Source organism: Anoplophora glabripennis, unplaced genomic scaffold, assembly GCF_000390285.2.
Source record: "Anoplophora glabripennis isolate ALB-LARVAE unplaced genomic scaffold, Agla_2.0 scaffold13, whole genome shotgun sequence".
Taxonomy (NCBI): Eukaryota; Metazoa; Arthropoda; class Insecta; order Coleoptera; family Cerambycidae; genus Anoplophora; species Anoplophora glabripennis.
The window spans coordinates 1227161-1245946 of NW_019416478.1; the positions used below are offsets into that span (position 1 = coordinate 1227161).

The following is an 18786-nucleotide window of genomic DNA, read 5'->3' on the forward strand; positions in this document are numbered from 1 at the left end:
CTCCATTGCAGTAAAGTTTTATTAATTGACTGTTCCTACATAAGGCATTTTTAAATATTCGGCCATATTTCTTATATCTAATAAATCAAATTATTGCTTCAGATAACCCTCAAAATATTTTTTTTAATCTTTCACACAATTATCAATCCAAGTTATTAGATAGTTCGGATCAGTCCAACAAACAAATCGAGTGAGTAACCCTCGAACAAAGACGGAAAGGTTCCTAAAAAATCAGCTGACGTAAATATTTTGACTTTTCTGTCAATAGTGTCAAGCGTGAGTTTGGTTGATAGGCTTGATTTGCTATAATTTATGTCAGTAAGTCCCCCATTCACACATAATTCAAATAAGATTATTTTTGATTTAAAGATTAATAATTAACCAAAAATGGCGTGGACAAACTACCAAATGTTGTTGGCTGTGGTTATGGTTATTACTGGCAGTATTAATACCTTAAGTACAAAGTAAGTAAACCTTATTATTGTATCATAAAAAGTATTGAATCATGGAAGTAATAAATCGTTCTATGTATAGATGTTTACAATAGGAACTGCATTTTACTATTGTATTTTTCCACTTCGTTTATTTAAGGCTCTGTGACGTCCCTTGGTAATATATTTTTCAAATTTTATCATTAACCACAAGATTTAAGTAGAATGTACATTTTATCACTAACCACAAAGAGATTTAACTTATTATTAAGAAATATACATATTTATATATTTAATTTAAAAGTCGCAGCAAAAAACAAAAGGGAATTCCAAAAAATGCATAGTAAGCAATGTAAGTATTGCAGAATATGCTATATCTACCCATGTCCCCCTTCTATTAAAGTGTATTGCCTCTTTTTATATATATTTAGTCTTTTCTCATTAACTATAGAACTATACATGGGCTGCTTTGTTTTATTCAAATATAATCCTTATTATCTGTGTATAAATAGAACAACAGATAATGAAATAATATATATTTTTTAAAGTAGATGCTGATGAGAGTAGGTACTTATTCATATTTTTTCATATCCCATATGAAAAAGAATGTCCTAGTTTTTCCATCAATTTATTTGTCTTTGGCTTTACTTAAAGTAAAAAAACTAAAGTACAAAATGTATTGGATACTTTGGTATCCATTACCTACATTTAATAATAAATGAAACATGATATCTATATTTAGTCTATGATTCATAAAAAGTTTCATTCGAACTCAGATTTCAATGTTTTTATTTTTTATATTAGTGCTGTTGAATGTATTTGCTTATCAACAGGCATTTCTAGCACAGTTTGATTTATTATCTTTGAAACATAAATAAAAATATCAATTTTATCATCTGAATTAGGGAATTCACATATCAGCAAAATTTGCAGTCATGGGATTCACACCAATCTTTTCACACAATTTATTTAACTTTTTTCTGTTAATGTAAAATAATTTAATTGTAGTCCTTTTAATTAATTATTTATTTGACATGTAATATAATACATTAAACATACGAATGTGTAATAATTAGTCCAGATTTTATAAAATATTTGCTTATTTGTGAGAAATATAAGGATGTCATATCTTAGTTTATTCAAATATTGATTAAATTGTTAGAATCAGTTAAAAAAGCATGTTTATTTTCTCTTTAAATAATTTATTGTGATATTTTAGTTAAATTTTTATAAGTATGAGTTGTTATTCATGAACTTTACTTACAAATTCTTCAGTTCAAAAACTGTTTGTTTCAAACTATCTGAAGAACTTGATTAAATAAATTTGATTGTTATTTATTGTTATTTAACAATTAAATGTTCATTATAATGAAGCGTGACCAAAGAATTCCTCTCTTTCATTAGTGTTTTTTTTTTGTTTCTGCATAAGAAATATTTTCAATAAACACCTTTAATTCATCCGACTATTGTAAAATAATAACTATGAAGGCTGTTTAGTTATGCTTCAATCAATGATTTCCAGTGAAATAAGAATAATTTTAAATAATGGACATATTAAGCTCGTTTACTGCTAAAAATGTATTAATATGTTCTTCGATTTTGTTTTCGGCGATAATTTAATTTCTTTTTGTTTGCAGATGGGCAGATGAAATCAAATCTAAAGGAAGGGATGGTGAACTAAAGAATTTTAACCATCCGTTCTTCCAAGCAAGTTCCATGTTTCTGGGTGAACTTTGCTGTCTTATTACCTTTAAAATTCTATACAAAGTTTACAGCTTAAGATCGGTATGTAAAAATATATAGAACTGTGAATTAATTTTGAAGATTTACAATAGGTGACGTAACTTATGTTATATCGCGTCGTACACTTCTGTAACTATATTCATGTCAATATCAAAGCTCTGTCATTAGGCTTTACTTTTATTACGTCATTTTGCTGTAGTGTATACAACAAATTTTTTCTCAGCTCCGAAGGTATTGAATTACGAACCAATAAAACACTATTTGCGGGAAGTTTTACTTTTCCTGTTTAATTCAAAGAAAAGTGCTGCTGGATGTCATCGAGTGTTGTTAGCTTACGGTGAACATACTCCATTGATAAAAACGTGTTTTAGAAGTGTTGATTTTGATGCGATTGATAAATAACGCTATCGTCAACCGAAAAAGTTCGAAGTTGAGGAATTGGAAGCATTACTTGACCAAGATGAACTTGTTGAATCGTTGAATGTTGATCGCATAACAGTTTCTAAAAGATTAAATGCACTCGGTATAATTCAAAAGCAAGGAAATTGGGTGCCGTACGAATTGAAGCCGAGAGATGTTCATCTGCAGTAAACAAATGCTTTAATGGCAACACAGGAAAGGTTTTTTGTATCGTATTTGAAGAAAAATGGATATGTTATGATAATTCTAAGTGTTGAAAATCGTGGGGTCTGCAAGGTTCGAAGCTCATGCTCTGTATTTGCTGGGACCAGCTTGGTGTTGTTGCTTCAGCTGAATGTGAAATCACTTGTAAATGCTACCGAACACAATTGCTGCGTTTGAACTGTATATTGAATAAAAACGGATGGAATTCGATCAAAGGCACGATAAAGTACTTAGAAACGCTGAAATAGTATTTTACCCCTCCCGCCATATTCACCAGATATTGCTCCATCGGATTACTATTTGTTCTGCTCCATAGAACATGGACTAGCTAAGGAGCGCTTCCAATCTTACGAAGATATGAAAAATTGGATCGATTGCTGATGACTTGTTCTTTCGAAGTGGAATGTTTATGCTGCCGGAAAGATGGGAAAAAGTAGTGGCTCGCGATAGAGAACTTTGAAAAATAATAAAATACACAATTTTTCACAATAAAGCCTTGAATTTACCAAAAAAAACCCACAGTCCTAGTAGTATTAACTTTTCTCTTGAACAAAGATGTGTTTAAAAAGTATTGTCGTTAGATAATGTTCGTAAAACTTTATTACAGGACGGCACAGAAGATGTCAATGAACTCACCAAGGGTAACCGAAGCTTTAACCCTTTCATACTGTTCATCCCCGCCATGTGCGACATGACTGCTACGTCTATCATGTACATTGGGTTAAACTTGACTTATGCCTCAAGTTTTCAGATGTTTAGAGGTACGATTTGTTCAAATTCACTGTTTTCTCGTGTCTATCATTTAATGACATTAAACTTTTTCATTCTTTTCTTCTAGGGTCTGTGATAATCTTTGTTGGTCTTCTCAGTACGGGCTTCCTGGACAGGGTGTTGAAAAACAGGGAGTGGACGGGAATATTTTTCGTAATAGCAGGTCTGGCCGTCGTGGGCGTAGCCGATTTCATATCAAAAGACACCAATGCTGATAATCACGGAAGAAACGATATTATAACCGGTAAGTGGTTTTTAAAAAATTTTAAAACGTAATAGTACATAAAAAGGATTTTTTTAGGTGACATGCTCATAGTTATCGCTCAGATTATTACGTCCATTCAAATGGTTGTCGAGGAAAAATTCGTAGCGGGGCAAGATATTCCCCCGCTACAAGCTGTAGGATGGGAAGGTGAGCTCATTCTTTCTTAACAAGGTTTTCTCATATCGTGGTCGAGCCGATGAATGTGTTATCTGTATTTTAGGATTATTTGGATTTTTGGTGCTCGGATTCTTGCAAATTCCGTTCTACTTCATCCGTGCTGGGCCTCCAGTGACGCAGGGCGTTGGGGACCGTTTGGAAGACGCTATCGATGCTTTCGTTCAAATCGGGCACAGCTGGCGGTTGGGGCTTGCCGTGTCAGGTAAATATTGTGTTTATTTCAGCCGCCCGGTATTTTTTCACAATAGAAACATACAGGGTGTTTAATTAAAAGTGAAACGGCAAAATAGTGCTTCAGTTACTTCTTTTAATTTTTTCTATAGGCTTTAAAAGTTTAAAAAAGTGTTTGAATTTCTAAAATTATTGCACCAATCAATTTGGAATTGTACGAGGGTTGCTTTTTATATTTCGGGAAAAGAGGACATTAATCATCGTATACGGCTTTAATGTTTTTCAAAATATTCTCCATGAAGATCAATACACTTTTGCTTGAACCAATTTTCGAAGCACTATTCACAGACCGATTGAGTCACCTCCAGAACATCCTTTTGAACACATCAACTGCTTCTTCAGGTGTCGAAAAACGTTGACCTCATAATTTATTTTTGATGCGAGGGAATAAAAAAAGGCAATGGGTGCCAAATCAGGTCTGTATGGCGGATGACTCATTAATTCGACTTTTCAGCTCTCAATAAGTCTATTGTTTGAGACGATGTGTGAGAGCTCGCATTATCCTGGCGGAGAATGACGCGTTTTCGACGCTTGTTTTTCCTTATATTTCCGGAGACTTCTGGCAAACAAATGATTGTGTACCGTTCAGACATTGCACTAAAGGTACAGTTACCAACGTGCGGTTTTTCTGAAAACGCAGGCGACCATTTTCTTAGAAGTGCTTCGTACATGAACTACTTTTGTTTGATTTCGTTCATCTTGAAAGACCCAGATCAGTCGACTGCCGTTTAGTTTCGATCCATGATTCATCACCTGTTACGATGTCATAGACGTGTTTTGAAGTACCGCAATCGTATTTCTTGAGCATTTCTTTCGACCAATCGACACGAGCCTTTTTTTTGAGCATTTGTCAAATTATGTGGTAGCTTCACGAAATTCGTCAGTGAGCGAAACACGGACACGATTTAATTCTGTATACCACCGATATACAGTGGTTTTTTGATGGTGTTTCATCGAAAAAAGTCGAATTAAGTTCATGCACTGTTGTTGAGATAATCCACGTCGAAAGTTGCAAAAATAGTACAGTCATTGAAGCTTTTCACCACTGAATTCTTTGAAACTAAACCGATCGACTTGAAATTTGGCAGATAGTTAGAGAAAAGGTCAATGAACATTAGTGACATAGCGCCGATTGACGCTTCCACCTTGTTGGGGGTTGACACCACTTCTGGGGGGTGGAAATTATTTTTTTTTAAATAACGCTGGAAATTGTTAGGAGGATCAAATTTTGAGCAAAAAATATACAAAAAATTTTTTCGAGAAATCAAGTTTTTTAGTTATTCACGATTGAAAAAATTTGGAGTGAAAAAAAAACACTTTTTCAAAGTATTTTTCGCGCATAACTCAAAAACTACGCATTTTATTAAAAAAAAGTGTAATGAACAAATATGTAGCTTATAAATAAACAAAGAAAATCGTTTTTTAAAAGGTGTTGTACGTCCTATACAAAGCGAAATATGGTTAGTGGAAGGGGACTTGTTTTGGGGGGAATACTCGAATCGATGTATTCAATGTCAAATAACGGAAAAAGGATTAATTTAACGCTCCGGGAGTTTTTTGTAGTACTCAAAAAGACCTTCAAAATGAGCACTTATAAAAGTTAATTAGAGCAAAATTGAAGGAGTTATCGTCAAAAACAAATGGATTGCTCATATTTTTTAAGGAAAGATGAGCAGTAAACGCTGTACCATTTCTATCAGAATTAAAATTAATCGTAGACCCTTTACAATTAGCTTTGTTTTAGTGTTTTTCATACGATCCTGAAGTTAGACCGGTTTAGAATGTGTATTTTTTGAATAATGTACGGTAAAAGTTGGAAACGTATTTTTCATTATTCAAAAAAAATTGCCTTATTTATATAATAACTCTGAAACTATGAAAGATACGTAAAAAATGATAGACAACAAAAATGTAGCTTTTTTTTCAACAAATATTTTGCTTTTTTTTATTCCTACAGCATAAAAAATAAAGGAGATATCGCCGCTTGAAGTATCCATTTGTGAAAAAACCACCTGTCTCGAGCCGTTCGATCCTTTCCCTTTAAAAAAACGAAGGACTTAAAGGTTTTATATGCAAACGATCTTACAGCTCTTGAAATTATCTTTAAAATGCTTTTTTAGGATACTATAGCTTCAAAATTAACCGAGTTATGGTAAAAAAACCAATGACATTTTTTCAGAGCAAAATAGGCTTTCTCATTTTTGGAGCAAAATGTTAGGATTTAAGTGTGCGTCAGCCTGTATAAACGTTTATACAGGTAGATATCTACATCATACATTATTGCACAATTATAGCATTCCAAGATTTAAAACGTAATTTTTTATAATTTTTTAGCACGGGTGATTTATATGGGTTGAAAAGTGTTATGAGATACAAATTTTTTCATAAACAATTTTTATTTTAAATAATTGCACCGTTAAAGCATTCCAAGCTTTTAAAAAGTAATTTTTTATCATTTTTGTCAATACAGGGGTGGTTTTTAGGGGTTGAAAGGAAAAAATTCTTTTATTAGCTATAAGGTAACTTTTATTTTAAATAATTGCACGATTTAATCATTCCTAATCTTTAAAAAGTAATTTTTTATCATTATTTTTTGCTTCGGGGCAGTTTTTAAGGGTTAAATAGAGGATCAAAAAGATCAAATATATCATAAAACATGTTCGAGAACATGAAACATTATTTAATCTTTGTGCTTGAACAAGATTTTTATCAATAAAATGCTTAAAACTTAATTTTTTCAATTTTTTTCACTTATGGGTAGTTTTTACCCCTAAAAAACAAAAAGCGTTAATCGGTCTTATGTCACTTTTGAACTTGAGCCTAAGATGAGCCTTATTCTAAATTTTCATGCAAATCCATGCAGATTCAGAGAATTCGGAGGTTACAGCTGATTTTCAGCTTCAATGACTGTACTAAAAATAATTGCAGGGAAATGTCCACGTCTTAATTCCATTTTTTGACCAATCTGAATTGTTTTCAAGTCACTAAACAATACAAATAGTGCCTGTATATCAAAACGTTACCGACAAATAGTCAAACTTTACGATAGAGACATCGGTCGTCAGATGGCAGCACCAGAATTGTCCATTACCGAAATATAAAAGACAGCCCTCGTATATTTTAGGCATGTTTAACTCAATCGCCTCGTTTTATATCCGATAAAACACCCCACATATGAATTTAGGAACAATAATATCCATCGCCTTCTTCAACTTTGCTGGAATCAGCGTAACAAAGGAGTTGTCTGCCACAACTAGAATGGTCCTGGACAGCGTTAGGACGATAGTGATCTGGATCTTCAGTTTGGCCTTCTTGGGGCAAAAGTTCCACTGGTTACAGGTCGGTGTTTAACGCCACAATTTTAGATTGTTTTCTGAAGTACTAGTTCCGTTTCAGTTGATCGGATTCGTCCTGTTGCTGATCGGAATGTGTCTCTACAACGGTATCACCTTCGCGTCTACCTTCTTGAAAATTCGGTCCCTTATCAACAGAAGGTACAACCAGATGGAGGAAGACAGCATAATTAATCGAAATGCGGAGGACACCGAAGCATGAGTAGGTTAATTTTAATTATATTCTAGTTGAATATAAATACTATAATCAAATAACGAGTTAAACAATAAGACTAATCTTTGTGAAAATGTAAAATATATTTATATTTTTCATAGATATAAGGAGTATTTTGACTTTTTTTATATGGGTTTGTTGATATAGGAATATTTTTCTGAGTGTTAGTTTCTTAAAATTGTAGTTTATATGTTTTTGAGAAAAAATTGTCTGATTTACATAATATATGCTATGTTAGGTCAGTTGTGTTTTTGAATAAACTCATTTAAAGTTTGTGTGATGAAAATAACTGCTTCCCTGGATATTACCTTCCCTACATTTTATTTAAATTAATATCCTCTATTTAAGCTGAAAAAATTTATCAGTCGAAACACTGAAAAATAGCGTTGAAATTGCTGCTAAAATGAAGTTTCTTTCCCACTTTTTACTGATTTTTATTTGAGCGGATTTCAAAAATTCACTCATGTTTCCAATCTGCAATGTGAAGCCATCAAATGCCGTTACATGTCAATCGTAGCTAGAACTGAGAACAATGTCCCGAGGGTACCCAGCGCGGCGCAGAAATTAAAATTTCACCTCACTTTCCAAATTTTTTATCGTTGCGCCTAAACCACTCCAGACAGCAACCGAAACCGACAGAGGACTATAGTGCCGGCAGAAAGTCCCAGAGTCAAGGTACAAGGTTCCACGTCATTTTCCAAATCGTCATGCCAAATACCCTCCAATCAGGTCAAAGTCACACCATCGCAGCAGTTGAAATTGCCGACGCTATGTAAAGGAGACGGAGCCGTTGCATGTTGGAATTTTGGCGGTCAAAAATTATCCGAATTCGACGAAATCCGAACCTAACGGAAATCCAAAAATAATAATTGTCATTACCTAAAAGCCACAAGATGTCTAGGTTCTTGAGATTCAGAAACAGACAGGAAGGTAGAGCCGAGAAGTGGAAATGGCGCGTGCCGTAATAAACCGTACCATGCAGCAGAGCCACCAGCGGAAATGCCTCTGTCTGTGAACGAATGTCAATCCAATTCATCGGCAGTTTAGTAACCAGTTCTGTGACCTGGTCAGTGCCTGCAGCACAATCAAAAGATAAAAGGTTTTTCAAGATAACTCAAAAGGGGTAAGAGCTAGAAAAAAATTCTTATAAAAGTTGTAGAGGATAAAATTCTACATAAAAATCGTCTATTGACTTTCTTGTACTATTAAAATTAACAGAGTTCGGATGACTAGAAGTTAAGGGATGATTACAGAAATTTAAAAGTTCATAACAAGCAGAAAAATTAATGAATTTTGTAATTTTTTTGTTGAATCTACTCTAAAAAATGTAAACTTTGTTTTCGGAGAAATAGATTTATTTTTAATTTTTAATAAAAAAGTTATAACAATTTAATTTTTTAATCCTTAATTTTTATGAAGTAACACTAAAACAATTTTTTTCTATGCCATTCGATTGATTATATAAAATAATGAAAAGTTGCTTTCGAATTTTTTTTACAACAAAAATAAAAAATAACATTCGCTTTGTGAAATTGTTATAACTTTTTTATTAAAAATTAAAAAATTTCTCTGAAAAGATGATTTACATTTTTTAGAGTAGATTGAAAAAATATAGGATATAAAATTTATTAATTTTTCTACTTCTTTTAATTTTTTAAATTTCTGAAATCATCCCTTAACTTCTAGCCTCCCTAAAAGCCGTTTTACGCTGACAATTTATTGATGAATTCATTCATGAAGTCGCTTCATCAAGAAATTGGACAAGTGCATATACAGGGTGTTAAAAAAAGAGTGTAAAATATTTCAGGAGGTAATAGTATGAACCAAAATAAGCAGAAAAGTCTTAATAAACATGGGTCCGCAAAGTAACGGTTGCGGAGATATGGACCACTATTCGTTTTTCAAACATTTTATTTTATTAGGAACAAACCGACAAAGGAAGCTTTTAACAAACAAAAAACAAAGTTACAGAAGATGTTCAAAGTGCCCTCCGTCCATTTCCAAGCAGGCACGACATCTTCGTCTCAACGATATTCGAACTCTTTCGAAAACACCCTCCTTGGTTTGGATTTCTTGACACTTTTGATTAATCCGTAGCTGCAGCTCTTCCAGGCTATTTACAGGAGTACCATACACTAATGTCCTCAAATAGCCCCAAACAAAGAAATCTAGAGGGTTCAGATCAGGCGATCTTGGAGGCCATAAAACAGGTCCGGCCCTTCCTACCCATCTATGTGGAAAAGTTTGGTGTAAATGCTCTCTAACGGCCATGGAAAAATGAGCTGGAGCACCATCATGCTGGAACCACATTTGTTGCCTCTGATTCAAAGGAATGTCTTCCAAAAACTCATACAGTGTGTTCTGCAGAAAGTTGAGGTAAGCAGCACCTGTTAATCGGTTTGGTAAAACAACAGTACCTAGAAACCTGTCACCTACAATACCCATCCAAATGTTTAATGAAAAACGTGCCTGATATCCAGATTCTATTAGAGCATGGGGATTTTCGTCGGCCCAAATATGCGTATTGTGAAAATTAAACACTCCATTTCTTGTGAACCCGGCCTCATCAGTAAAAAGAATGTTTGCAAGAAAACGAGGGTCTTCAGCATCATGATGTAGAAACCAGCGGCAAAAAACCAAACGTGCTTTGTATTTAAGGCCTGTACTCGTTGCACATGGTATGGATAAAGCAGTTGCTCGTGAAGGATTCTCTAAACAAGAGGACCACTAATTCCTACCTCGGCTGATATTCTCCGCACACTCGTACCAGGATTCTACTCTACCAGTGCTAGAATTTCTTCTTCTGCTCTAGGAGTGGATACCGACCTTGGTCTTCCGGATAAATGGCACTGTTTGCTCAAGGAACCGGTATCACGCAATCTTTGGTGAATTCTTCCAAACATGCGTTGTGAAGGAATCTGGCGATTTGGATAAGCGTCAACATAAAGACGTCGCGCTTCGGTGGCGTTCCCATTAGCACGACCATACATGAAATGCATGTCTGTTAATTCTGCGTTAGAGTAACCAGCCATAGCGAAAGAAAACTTGTGCACTGAGAACAACTGTCAAATACGTACTGTTTATTTCACTAAACATCAACAAACTATTATAAGAAAATACACAACGTTTTTGCAAAATAAAAAAAGGGCTAAAAAACATAAAACATTCCATATCTCCGCAACCGTTACTTTGCGGACCCATGTTTATTGAGACTTTTCTGCTTATTTTGGTTCATACTATTACCTCCTTAAATATTTTACACTCTTTTTTTTAACACCCGGTATACAGGCTGTTACAAATTCGCTTCTCGCTACAGGGATGTCGGAAACGGTAAGAGATTTAAATGGGGGCAAAGTTGCGTAATCAGGGGACCAACATGGGGGCCTCTAAAAAATCAAGGCTAACATGATTAGTTTCCGAAATATATGAAAAAAACGAAATTTTTTAAATCCGTTTTTGTTTCATTTCAGCCTTATTTGAGGTGATATTGAAAAAAAAAAGAACTCTCATGGCCACTTTTTGCCCTCTATCGAATGGTATAATCAATTTTTATATGTAACGTTTCGTCTCTCCAGGACCATCAGCAACTTCTTTTTTTTATATACGACCCTGGAAATTTTATTACATTTTTCGCAAGCCTCTATGACCCCCCATACTGTACTGCCTAAACCCGAACCAGATCCAGACTTTTTGTCTCGAAAAATTCATCTTCAGTGTATTCGCAAATCAATTAATTTTTACCTTTATTCGTGAGGTTTTTCAAAAACACATTTAAACACTGTAATTTTGCAAATGAACCAGAAAGACTAATGTATATTCGACACAATTTGGATCATATTTTGTGTGCAAAGGTATTTAAGCATTCTGCATACTTTAAACATGTATTCGTAAATTTTGTAAATTGCATCCCAAAGAAAAAATTTCTACACCTTTTTATTAAAAAACAAAATTAATCTTACAGTTAATCAATAACTGTCAAAAATAATTTTATAACTTCCTTTCACAAAAAAAAAATTATAGGAATTTTAATTACATAATAATTATTAAAAACCAGAAAATTCAGTGGCTTGAAAATTTAAGACCCCTTTTAATCCTTTAATTTTTAAAATTTCTATGCCAATTTTTTTTTGTTCTTTGTGATTACATTTTATTTAAAACTGACGTATTTGGAACAAAACATTTCTATAATTGTTTTTGTGAAATAAACAGTTACCTATTTTCTTTTCAACTGTATAGCGACTATTTTTTGGACAAAAAATAATAACTCGAAAATTATTCGTCTGACAAATCAAATGAACTTAGTGACGGTATCTCCGCCATATAATTGTATGCCAATTAAGTAAATTTTTTCCTTACTTTACGCCAAACATAAAATTTGTCTTTGTAATGTTTTCCAAAAACTTAAACGTCTTGTGACTTGTAACTATATACTAAGGTATATTTGGCCAAACTATCATCTTTTGGACTGAAGATGATCAAGGTGTACCTACCTCATTTTTTAAATTGTATATTCTACCTGCGACAAGAAAATGAAGAGCCTGTAGGGACAAACAAATGAGCCCATCCGAAAATTTAATTCACGTTAGTGACGACCGGCTCCCCGACTTCCTTCGAATAATAAGATAAATTTCAGATAATGACGTCCTAAATATTTAATAAACAAAATAGAAAAGACACAATTTAAACAATTAATCTAGACACTGTACTCGCTGCTGTACACAGTTGGTTCCTCCTCAGTGTTCGTTGAACTTTGAAAAACTACCTCGCTCTTTATCACAAACGAAAACGAGATGGCCAACAGCAATTTGAAATTTGTTACTTGGGCGGTACTCTTCGCGTTTTTCTACACCTGTCAGTTGAAGGTATTGGCTTACATGGCGGAGGATATCAACATGGATCTGAAATTCATAAAAATTTGCAACAAGACGTCGCCCATAAGCATACGTGAGTATATTTCCACACGTTTTTATTTTATTTACAATACTTTATTATCCTCTACAAGAAAAGTTAAAGAGCAGTTTGATATACAAAATAAACAGACGCGTTTGGATATGATTTAGATGGAGAGCTTTTATTTAAAAAGTTTACGAACATTTTAAAATTTCTTTAAAACAAAGGACTGGTGAATTTTCATGTTAAAAATACTTCAAGAGAGTGGCTCATATCAGTAGCTTTAAGTCAAGTGTACGACATCAACAAGTGTCGATTTATCATTTATCTAGAGCAATTTTTCGGATGTACCTAGTTTTCTGTATACAGGATGTTACAAAATACTTTGTCGAACTTTAATGGCGTCAGAAAGTCATACCATGAAGTTGTTGGGAAGCGCTTAATTTTCTAGATACCTAATGCATATTTTTTTTGCAAATTATACAATTCATCCGTGTAAATAACACTTTATTCATAAACAATGTGACTTTATCATTATTTAAAAAATATCATCATATATGACACTTTTATCAATAATTATCTAAAAACGACATGAAATTTAAACCTATGGTATAATATTTTATCATTTATTATACGAGGTTAAAAAGATACAACTTGAAAAAATATTTTTAATTTTTTTAAATAATTTAAAAACTTAGTAAGTGAAATAATTTGAAATTGGACACATATATTTATCGGTGGCATATTTTTCTAAATAAAAATACTTCAAGAGAGTGGCTCATATCAGTAGCTTAAGTCGTGAACGACATCAACAAGTGTCGATTTATCATTTATCTAGAGCAATTTTTCGGATGTACCTAGTTTTCTGTATACAGGATGTTACAAAATACTTTGTCGAACTTTAATGGCGTCAGAAAGTCATACCATGAAGTTGTTGGGAAGCGCTTCATTTTCGAGATACCTAATGCATATTTTTTTTTGCAAATTATACAATTCATCCGTGTAAATAACACTTTATTTTATTCATAAACAGTGTGACTTTATCATTATTTAAAAAATAACATCATATATGACACTTTTATCAATAATTATCTATAAACGATATGAAATTTAAACCTATGGTATAATATTTTATCATTTATTATACGGGGTGATTCACAAATGGTGACCAAAAATGAAACTTCGTATTCTTTGGTGAATTTTAAGGGGTCTTTCCTATAAAGTTTTTATAGGACACTTGGTTGAAAAGATACAACTTGAAAAAATATTTTTAATTTTTTTAAATAATTTAAAAACTAGTAAGTGAAATAATTTAAAATTGGACACGTATTTATCGGTGGCATATTTTTCTAAATAAAATAGTACGCCACTGCTTTACCGTAACAACCATGATATTATCGGATTCCTCTTTCAATTTTCTACTTGTTTGAGTACTGATGCTGTTATTGGTCAATTAGCTTAGCGTAACTAACTTATATGTCTGTCCTTAAGTATGTTCTTTTTTCCTGTTTTTCCTCTTTCTAATCTGTATTTTTCTTGTTTTGTATGTTTAGATTAGTACATCTTAGGCTAAATATTTTATAATAAATAATAGTCTGTAATTGGATCATTGTGATCTGCAAATTGTTCATCAATAAATAAATAAATAAATAAAATCATTAAAATGATAACTAATGTTATTAATTTCTTTATTCGAATAAATAACCGAATGATTAGTGCTTGTCATGTCATTTAACTAAAGGTGTTTTCAGTTATACAGGGTCGGAAAGTACCGATGGTCCATCTGCCGTTACGTGAGAGCGATAAAGTAAGTCACAGAAATCCGTGCGATAAAGATGGCTATAATGAAGGCGTCTAATAGTCACCGCCCATTTCGCCCATCATAAGATTCACTTCTTATTTGTTGAAGGGCGAAACGGGTGGTGACTATGAGACGCCTTCATTATAGCCATCCTTCTCTATCGCATGGATTTCTATGTCTTACTTTATCGCTCTCACGTAACGGCAGATGGACCATCGGTACTTTCCGAACCTGTATATGAAACAATCACAACGCTTTGAAACTATCAGGGTTTCTTTAGGACGCTTTTGAGGCTCAAAAGTTACAGCGAATATCCTTAATTTATCCATTATTTGCAAAGTTATGCTAAATTATTCAAATATTCCTAATTATGCGAGTTTTTACCTTTTCCCAATTAACATTTTCACTTCGAAATATTTTTTTTATCAAAAACCAATAATTTGTAGTTTTCAAAACCCCACTTGGATTTTCTGTACGATCATTATTCCCCAAGTAATTGATTGCCAAAGTCAAAAATAACTTTTTTGTTTAATCGACTATAAGTCAGCGATAAATGATCGTACAAAACTTCGGAAGCTCTCAAATCTAAAGGAATTAAATTATCTAAAAGTGCTTTACGGTAAAATTACCAAAAAAAAAAAAAATATTGAAATCCATAGACCTTTTTAAAGACAAGAAAGAATTTGGAACATTTTTTTCGTTGGTTTTCTTATTAGGTACTCAAAAACCGCAGACGCTAAAAATATTAAACTCCAGATTCGAATACTAGAAACTTGAACCTTCAATTTCCTTTTTTATGATTCTCTATATTACCATTACTTTCCAAGTTTACAGCTCTTTGAAAATCACCCAAAAATTTGGGATTTTTTTAATATTCCTTAATTTTTGTGATTCGTAATTTATGATCTACACTTTTTTAATATGAATTAAAAAATATATGCTAAACGGTATATTACAAACATCACCCTCTAAACTACGCCCATGGATTTAAAAATATGGTGGCATATGCGTACATTTGTACACAATGCAAACTAAACCCGTATATGTACCAAATGTCCTCAGTCATTTCCTTGTAATTAAAAAAAAAAGGCTGTAGATATTTTTTATTTTCCTTTATGAACATGTTTTTGTAACGATCAAAAATAAGTGACAAATGTCTTACAACAAAAATAAGATTTTTAATAGGTATTAAATTGAAAGTGTGTTCTATCAGAAAATATTTTTGTTTCCTTACCACTAATCGGAAATTTATCACTTTTGTCTAGGCTCTAGGCGTCTAGTATACAATAATTGTATAGATAACCCACAAAAATGAGACTCAATGCATTTTCAAATGCAATAATTAATTTGTCACCCAACTCGGCGGCACCCGATGGGTCAACGGAAAGGTTATACATACAAGCTGACGCGAAATTATCTCAAGAAACTATAAAAATTAATAACAAACAAATTATTTCTTAATTTTATTATGTAAGGATTTGATACACTTAATTGTTTTTGAACACCAGTAAATATCAACAAAATAATGAGTACCTAACTGTATATATTATTATTTCAACTTCTACATGATAATTTTTATAAAATTCATCATTCTTTTTTGTTACAAACGCTTGTAGATACTATGAACGAGGTCCTGGTGAACAAAAAACTAATGAAAGGAGAATCTAGCTCCTTCAAATGCTTCCTCCACTGTCTCTTCGCGAAATATGGCTGGATGGACGAGGAGGGCGGCTTCCTCTTGCACGACATCAAGGACACTTTGGAACAAGCGGACGTAGAAATAGCCAGTCTGGAGTACATTCTATATAAATGTACAGCCCTAGAATCCGTCGACAGATGCGAGAGGTCTTATATGTTCACCGAATGTTTTTGGGAAAAAATGTCAGAGGTAAGTGTATACAGGCCCGGATCCAGAGGGGGTGGCGATGTGGCGATCGCCACCCCCAAAGCAAAACATTTTTTAAAGATCTTCAATTTCTCCAAACGACAACAGGCAGTTAGTCGATATTAATGCAAGTCCCCCTTCCTAACCTACACCTTACGTCATCAAAATAACAACAACAACAACAACAACAACAACNCGATCGCCACCCCCAAAGCACAACATTTTTTAAAGATCTTCAATTTCTCCAAACGACAACAGGCAGTTAGTCGATATTAATGCAAGTCCCCCTTCCTAACCTACACCTTACGTCATCAAAAAAATAACAACAATAATAATAATAATAATAATAATGATAAAGAAGTGCTTTGCGCCACCCCCAAAACCAGTCTCTGGATCCGGGCCTGAGTGTATAGATATATGTAATTAATACAGCGTAATATAAACACAAATGTTGTCTTGCTTCACCATAAATTAAAACGATATCCATCAACTCCGAGTTGCTATACACGCAAGCCATTTTTGACACTAACTGCTAAAAAACTATTGTAAACACTAACGCAACGACGATTGTAAAATCGGATTTCAGTATTCGGAGTCGCTGAGGCCACGTGGCTCTTAACGCGTATTGCGACTGACGTTAGAGATTACAGTTGTCCAGCGAAGTAAGGCTTGAAAGTACTACAACTTCAATAATTTTTTTCTCGAAAACTATAAGGATTTTACAAAAATGTTTATAGATTTTCTCTTTCTATTTTCAGCAACAACCCAGTGAAGATCAACTATTCTACAGCATAGAAGACTATAAATAATTTTCATGTTAAATTAATTTATACAGTTATTATTTTAATAAAACATCATTTTAAGGTTTTTAGCTTCATTTTATTCCTATATAACAACAGTTTTTAACAATCTACAACTTAAATGTGCGTAACTAAGTAATATATTATGCATATTTCATTCTTCCTCTTTAAATGCGTAGGCAGTCGTCAGTTGCATCGTATTTATTGCAACATAAACAAACAACGAAAATTCGCATTCGATATGTCTTTATCAAAATAGTACGGAACCAAGTTGAATGAACTCGTGATAATAAAAACGTGTTGAGGTAAAGTATCACGGAACAATAGAATATGAATAAAAATATTATATGGACCATAAATACATTAATATGACAATAAAGGAAGTGTTTTTTTATAAATTTGGGCTGACGACTTACTCAAGTAAAGATTAAAAATTCACTGAATTTTCATACAATTGTGTCAAATGACAAGTATACGGTGGACATGATGAACACCGTTGTTATGATCACGGAGAATCTTAGAATTTCGATACCACTGAATATTTTGGAATAGCGATCAATGCTAATCGTACTTCAAAAAAAATTGATTCTAAAAAAAAGGCCGCGCAACCGACTTACCAATATGGCAAAGATGATAATATTAAATCTTTTTTTTCTGGGGTGAGCACCGGGCTCTCTGGGGTGGGCCGTGGGTACCTCTACCCCCCTAGCATTCCTGCATTATATTTGTTTCACCATTTTTTTTATATTTACAAACATAATATCAAAAACATTACCCAATGAAGAAACTGCGACAGATGCTTAAAAACTGCAAAATAAGCATTAGTAAAAAACTAGCAATTTGTAAACAGGTCACACATGTAGGTACCTACATATAGTTATATACAAAAAAATGTGCAACAAAAAGGTTGTATGTTGGTGTTTTGCTTTTATAATGGTAAGTTTTATTTGTTAGTACCTAGATAGTTAATATATATACCTACAGCCACAGCCTTTTAATTTGTTTAAAAGATATGCTGCGAGAGTTAACTTTTGCTGAACTGTGTTGTTTAATTTTTGCTTTTGCAGCTTTGCATTATCGTCAGCTGCGACATTTCTACAAACACTATACAGCGAAAGGCAAATTTGTACAATTTGAAAAATGTAGCAGACCCGTATCAGCTAGTGGAATCTTTGAGGAGGCAGATTCTAGCCAAAGAGGAACAACTGGTAAAAACCGAGCAGATAAATAAAAATTTTGAAAAGATAATACAGTTGGTTAATATTTTGGGGCAAGTCGATTCATTCCTCACCGAAAGAACCAGATCCATGATAAAGAAATTGGCGATGCTTACTGATGCAAATATTGAAAAAACTCAGTAACAAGGGAAAATACAATATATGTGCCCCTTAATAAAGGGACACAGTAATACCTGATTACTGTATAAAGAGTTGCCTATACTTCACTACATATTTTCAGGTTCTTGTAAATACACTACAATACCAACAACTCCACGAATATTATGTAAAATAAATTCTAATTACGTGTTAAATATTTTATATAAAATAAATTTTAATCTTCTCGTTTTATTTGTTTTATTACAATTTAAATTTTCAATAGTT

General features: G+C 33.0%; 2 protein-coding genes across 3 annotated transcripts; both read left to right on the forward strand.

Moving 5' to 3' along the window:
- The first annotated feature begins 242 nt into the window (after nucleotides 1–242).
- LOC108904133 (solute carrier family 35 member F6) lies at nucleotides 243–8082 on the forward strand. 2 transcript variants are annotated; one of them, XM_018706570.1, is made up of 9 exons: nucleotides 243–314; nucleotides 370–464; nucleotides 2069–2216; nucleotides 3406–3559; nucleotides 3637–3813; nucleotides 3871–3981; nucleotides 4055–4213; nucleotides 7427–7581; nucleotides 7639–8082. In XM_018706570.1, the coding sequence occupies exons 2-9, from the start codon at nucleotides 388–390 to the stop codon at nucleotides 7795–7797; spliced, it is 1140 nt and encodes a 379-aa protein (XP_018562086.1). In that variant the 5' UTR covers nucleotides 243–314; nucleotides 370–387; the 3' UTR covers nucleotides 7798–8082. The 2 variants fall into 2 exon arrangements, with proteins under 2 accessions (XP_018562086.1, XP_018562079.1); XM_018706563.2 differs by having other exon boundaries at nucleotides 243–464.
- A 4439-nt stretch (nucleotides 8083–12521) lies between these two features.
- LOC108904226 lies at nucleotides 12522–17248 on the forward strand. Its single transcript, XM_018706695.2, has 3 exons — nucleotides 12522–12753; nucleotides 16117–16388; nucleotides 17144–17248. Exons 1-3 carry the CDS (start codon nucleotides 12600–12602, stop codon nucleotides 17192–17194), a joined length of 477 nt encoding a protein of 158 aa, XP_018562211.1. The 5' UTR covers nucleotides 12522–12599; the 3' UTR covers nucleotides 17195–17248.
- Nucleotides 17249–18786: the final 1538 nt, after the last annotated feature.